The sequence below is a fragment of the Micropterus dolomieu genome, linkage group LG13 (genome assembly GCF_021292245.1).
Source record: "Micropterus dolomieu isolate WLL.071019.BEF.003 ecotype Adirondacks linkage group LG13, ASM2129224v1, whole genome shotgun sequence".
Lineage (NCBI taxonomy): Eukaryota > Metazoa > Chordata > Actinopteri > Centrarchiformes > Centrarchidae > Micropterus > Micropterus dolomieu.
This window is the reverse complement of record NC_060162.1, coordinates 13,215,950-13,222,228: the sequence shown is the minus strand read 5'-3', so window position 1 is coordinate 13,222,228 and position 6,279 is coordinate 13,215,950. Positions and strand designations below refer to the sequence as shown.

Sequence of the window (6,279 nt, the reverse complement as noted above, 5' to 3'; positions counted from 1 at the left end):
TGTGTGTGTGTGTGTGTGTGTGCGTGTGTGTTTCTGTACAACATGTTAATGCACTCACAAAGAGAATTTGTTTTAAATTTAGTTCTCATTACGTTGAATCCCCAAGCTTGAAGTCATGCACACATGTCCATGCGCTTGTCACAGACATATACTCACACACAGACACACACACACACACACACACACACACACACACACACACACACACACACACACACATAATTTCTTCACTCTCTTTGTGTGTGTGCTGTAGGAGGTTCAAGGATGGTACCACCTACTTGGGGAAGAGCTGGGGAGGAAGAAGCATCTTAAAGTGGCAACACAACACAACTACCACGACACTGGTAAGTTACCGTAATCCTTATCACTGAGCCAGGTTGGAACATTTTTTTTAACTGCAATGTGTCGTAGTGAATATCAAACTGTGAAGTATTAAAAGTTGGTATTAAATGCTTGGTCAGATTCTTAGGAAATGAGGAAATTCTTTGATCAGATATTTCCTCATTTCAGTCAGAAAACTTTTCTATCTATAAGCCACATTTATTTTAGGCAAAGGTATTTAATACTGATGTATTGTTTGATGTTGTGTTTATATTCCCCAAATTAAGGTATCACAAAATGTATGTTTTGGTACCAGTAGTGAAACTCTGGTCTCAGATCGGCACTGATGTCACAGATCTTTTCAGCGCTGTCAAATTTAGGTAGACATGGGAAAACAGCCTACAACAGCCTACAAAAGAATAAAATCTAAATTACAAAAAAAGGTAAAAGGACACATAGATAAAAATAGTAGTCTAATGGCCAATCAGCATTGTTTGAGGGTCAAACACTGGACAACACCAGATACATATTCTCACATGTTTGTGTGTGCCTGGAGTGTGTCAGGCTCGAGGCTCTAAGTCTTTATCAGTCTTTGGGTTGGGAGGTGGGGCGACTGAGTAGCAAGGGATTAAGAGAGGGAAAAAGAGAGGGATTGGGAGAGAGCGAATGAGGGAAAGACAGAAAGAGTGGGAGGGAGGGAGGGGTCTGGATGAAACCCTGACGCGTCACAGTTGCCAGAGAGAGAAAGAGGGAGAGAGACGGAGCTCTCCCATACCGTTCACTGCTGGAGTGGATCTCCCCTCACACACACACACCCACCATACTCTCTCTCACACACACACATACACACTCACACACCCACCCACACCCAAACACACTCATTTCTTTGGGGATCTATTTTTCTTCTCCCCACCTTCGAGTGCTCCTTCTCTTTCTACTTATGTTTGCGCTCACTTGTAGTTTCACGTTGGTGGAGGTGGTGTGTGTGTGTTGGAGTTATGCTACTCTGTGCCAGCCATAAGGGCAGCCTAGGTTAGGTGAGTACTATGTTTGTGTTATACTTGACTGAACTCGCTGCACATGAGTATATTTTGTTTGTTTGTTTTTGTTTTTGTCATTAAGTTGCATGTTGCATTGCAAAGCAGCCAATTTGCAACGTGCTATGGTTTGTTTTCTTTAAACAATGCTGTTTGAATGTTTGACTCCATTTAGTCTGTTGCATCTCTTTCACCTTTTTTCCCTCTTATTGCTCATTTCTTCTCCCTTATCTACTTCCATCTTTGTTTCTCTTATGTGTGCTTTTATTATTGCTGACATTGCTTTTAATCTCTCTTAGTTACGCTATGTGTGTGCTGCTAATCTGCCAGTTCTCATCGAATTTTTTCCATGCTGAGCTAAATTGGTTTCCTTGGGAAACCCTTAGTGAGTTACTTATAATATGACTCCATCTTTTTGTACACACACATGCACAAACCTTTCACATCAGCACACAGTGACACGCACATACCTCTGCATCCATTCTTTCACCCTCCACAACCCCAACCCTCCCCATTCTTAGTACCATCGACTTTCCTTTGCTTATTCACCCATTCTGGGTTATGAGAATGATGATGATATCATAAGACGTTAGCTAACCCATCCCAATTTACACTGCTTGGCTGAACTAGGCTAATCTGCCTCATGCAACTTTAAAATTAGTTTTATGCTTCTGTGGATGGAACTGGGACAGGGGTATCAGATTGGACTCACAACTCAGCCAGCAGGAAACCAAGGCCTGCTTGAGGGGATCCTGACTTATATTCAAGGGTTACATGGGCAAGTACTTCTTTTAGCTGTGAGCTGATAGGCTAAAAGGTGGTCAACCCAAATTTAGTAATTGTAGTCACAATTGCTGAGACAGTGCAGTAAGTTTTAAGTCCATTAATTTCACATAATTTTTTAAGTCCATTCATTTCTGGCAAAGAAAGTAGGAAAACCAGGATGGTTGGCTTTATTAATGGTTGTAGAATGTTTTCATCTTTCCCAGTGGCAGTACTGGCCCACTACTGTCTCATCTGTTCTGTTTGTGTGTGTGTGTGTGTGTGAGTGGGGGTGCATACTCATGCATTCACTTGTGTGTTGCCAGCTGGCAGAATGTAGGCCATGGAGGCACTGCTGCACCATGACATGCACTAACATGGAAATTACCAAAATCTCATTCATTACAATATCACTCTGTGTGTCCATCCTCTCTCTCTCTCTCTCTCTCTCCCTCTCTGTGTCTGCCAGCCCCTTTATATTTTGTGTCTCTTTTATACTGATTATCCATGTGTTTGTGAATATCCTAGAGCCTTTTCCATGTCTTTTCCATTTCACGCCTCCCCCTCTGACCTGTATTTTTTATTTTATTATCTCTCTCTTTTCTCAGACATCAAAGTTTCTTTTTCACTCTGGCATCTTTGTCATTTGTCTGTTAGGTCTCAGTTCATCTCTTATGTAACCTAGCACTGTGGCAGAATGCAAAAAGGCTTTTACTGAACAAACAATTTGATGTAACACTAGCTGCAAGCCTATTGAAGTCCATGGTGTGCGATATTTACAGTATATCATCAGGGAAAATCCTGCGATTACATGAGTGATTTGGGCCATACTGGGAGCTTGGCAGGCTCACCATGTTCTTGTAATGCTTTGCTGCTTGTCATCTTGTCAACTACTGTCAAGCAATGGTGCCATATCAACAATTTTTAAAAAGAAAACCAAAACTACTGTGAATCAGTCTTTTTAGATGTAATGCCCTTTACTGTATTTATCAAGTTTTCTGTGTGTTTGTTGGTTGGTTTGTTTGTGTTTTCTTTTTTTGTGCAGCATTTAGGAAAATTGGGATATGCACTGTTTAGGCAGAACCTTAGAGCCCTGGGTGAAGGAGGTTCAGCCTGCACTCTTTCACCAGGCGGCACAGTAGAAATTGCACAAGGGTGAGACAGCTAAATCTAATGAAATGAACCCAAAAATAATTGTCCAAATATCATTGACTTCAAATACAATGAATATCAACAGCTAAATGGCTATAATCCCATAATGCCATATCTACTTTGAAAGAATGTCTGACTTTACAAGCAAACATCATCTGTTAATACAAGTCGTTTACTGGTCTGCTAGATTAATCCATGTTAATGTGCACAGACTCTCACCAGAGGTGCACTGTTTGGATCAGTGTGTCTGATTAATCCCTCACTCAGAGACCTATGCCAGTTCAGAGCCAGGATAGTGCCAGGCCAAAAACCCTGGGGGCAGAATTTTGTTGGACTGGAAAGCTAGCAGCACATCTCTACATGATGTAGCATCATCCTGACCTAATGGTTGGCTTGGGACATTCAGTATTTAGAAAGACAGCAATCTGAATGAGATTTGAATGTACAAATATCAACTGGCTATTTAATATATTTTGGCCATAGTGACAGGTTGACCTACATTTACAAGAATATACTTAAAACAAATATACAGAATACATGCAAGTAAATTACATATGCAGAGAACAAGGAGATAAATTATCTCTCTACATTGTTATAAGTCAAGCTTCTCATACTCTAGTACAGTTTTGGCTCAGACAGACTTTCCTCTTGCATGGTTCAAACTCTCCATGCTTCCATAACAAAACCTGTCCGCTGAGCGTTGACAGCTAATTACACTGTAGGGCTACAATAAAAAGGCTGCCATCTTAACTTTGCTTAACATGAGAGACTGAAACGGAAAGGCTGTGCATGAGTGGCAGCCAAACAACATTTCTGAGATAAAGAGTGACAGGGCAATTAGTGTTGATTTTCAGAACACGTTTATTTGTGAGTGGGAGAAACCTCTTTTAAGCTACAGTAATATTGTAGAAAGCTCTTTCTACCAGTGCTGTTCTACCAGTGGTAGTCCAATGCAATGCAGGATACGTGGATATTAGATCTAATCTGACACTATTCTGTAGGTGTGTAGAATGATAAAGTATAGCCTGAACGCACATGTGGTCCATGTATAGACTATTAAAATAGTGAGAGAGTAAAACTGGTAAAAAATTATTAATTGTGTTACAGAAGTTTATTTCAAATATCCTTAAATGCTTGAAGCAGCAGAAGAAATCTATTTGGATAAACAGAGCTTAGTGTTGTAATTAATTACATATCAGTGAAGATTAAAAAAGCACCTGTGATTTATTTCTCTGTATTAGTCTAGGGGTGATTATGTAGTTTGTATTGCTCATCTGTGCTGTCTGGGCTTGCTTATTGTCTCAATGGAGACAACTGACCCACAGTGACATGTACGTGTGTGTGTTTTTGACCATGGCTAAAGCATTACCCTCCACCGAGCTCACGATGTGGGTCAGGTGGTCCGTATATGCGTGAAAGCAAAAATAGCAGAACACCCATTGGGGTTGCGCTTAAAAAGTGTGTCATCTACATCGTACACACACTTGTTTCACTTTTCATAATAGATGAATATATTCCAGACGTACTGTACGCACACACATCAACACTGCCGGGCTTTTCCAGATGGCAAGCTGTGCCTTTAAATCAGCAGATTATAATGTACAGTATGTGATTAATTTATATGGAAGAGGTTGGACATGGACATGCGGGAGGGAGGGGTGTAATATTGTTAAGTTGTTCTGGTATATACTGGCTGTGAATTTGTGAGCGTGAGATCATGTGAGACAACGTGTCCGTAATTATGTGTCTGACATGCCATACATCTAATGCTTTGACCCCAGACTTAGATCCACTTTACCCAGGAGCTCACACACTCTGCTCTTTGCTACTGTGTTGCACTTTCTGCACCTTTGACATTGTCAGTTATATTCTTGGACACCTTATTTTTTGCAGAAATACACACAATAATTTAAAATGATTTTCAGTATTAAGTGTGTTCATTTTGATGGATGAAACGGTCATGGATTTCAATTAATTTAGAGGGTTAGGGTTAAAGGTGGCTAAATTCCATTTAGCTGCTTCAGTTTCCAGATCCTGGTATTGTGCATTGCGTACTGTCATACTGTCACACTATCATGGCTTGAATGGAAGTGAGCCGTCGTTAATGTTATTAGTAACACCTGTGCTTTTCCTGCTGTGACAAGTCAAAATGTCTGCTGTGAGAGAGGCTTACGATAAGTGTAGTCATTGTAAAAGTTATTGACACAACAATACTAATAGAGGGTCAGACAGATGTTAATCAAGCAGAGTCTGACCATACACAGACGAGGTCTAATCAGACCAACACTTTGTGTTTGTGGACCATGGGTTTGAAAGTAATTTAAGTATAAGATATCATTTGCAAAATATGTCTCTAAATTAAGAAATAAACCTTACAGATGAGACCAGAACCAGAACAAGGAGCTGGAACCTGAGATTCATGCATAAAAAGACTCAGACTCACCCCATCAGACCTTTAGTAAAATATTATCAGTCTCACACGAGCTGCATATTCAAAGAGAAAAGATGTAACAGCATAGCTATGCAGGGAATTACATTATGCCACAAATATCCATGTTCTCTATAGGCATAGTAAGTGTAAACACCTGTGTTTCTGTTCTATGGTTGTGTGTGGCCTTAAAAGAGGTACCACCTCTGCAACTGAGTGACGATAATTAATAAACTGTAAATGAATCTGTTGTTTCTGCAGTAAACTGAAAGACAAGATGTAATGAAATCTAGAAGAGACATACTGGACTCTAGTAAATTTACATTTACATATCTGCATGGCTAAACTAATCATAATGCCCAGCTGACCAACATAGTCCATAAAGAAACTAAAATAGACCCTCTTTAGTTGACAATAACCAATGTGTCAGTGTTGCTGTGAATGCTCAATATACGCAGAAAGGGTTTCAGTGTACATTGGTGAGGACTTGAACAAGATGGTGGTGGCAGAATGCAGGGACATTTTTATCATTAGAGGGGAGAGGGGTGAGGGGTGAAAAGGGGGGGGGGGGGGGGGGGG

General features: G+C 40.4%; 1 protein-coding gene across 4 annotated transcripts in view; it reads left to right on the top strand.

Moving 5' to 3' along the window:
• Nucleotides 1–6,279, top strand: part of rgs3a (regulator of G protein signaling 3a) — a 152,615-nt gene that overhangs the window by 31,559 nt on the left and 114,777 nt on the right. For 3 of the 4 annotated variants that reach the window (XM_046066035.1, XM_046066038.1, XM_046066039.1), the window contains one exon: nt 254–344. In XM_046066035.1, the coding sequence (XP_045921991.1) occupies nt 254–344 (91 nt within the window). Of the gene's footprint in view, nt 1–253; nt 345–1,146; nt 1,359–6,279 lie in introns of those variants that run through there. The other variant, XM_046066041.1, reaches the window with a different exon arrangement.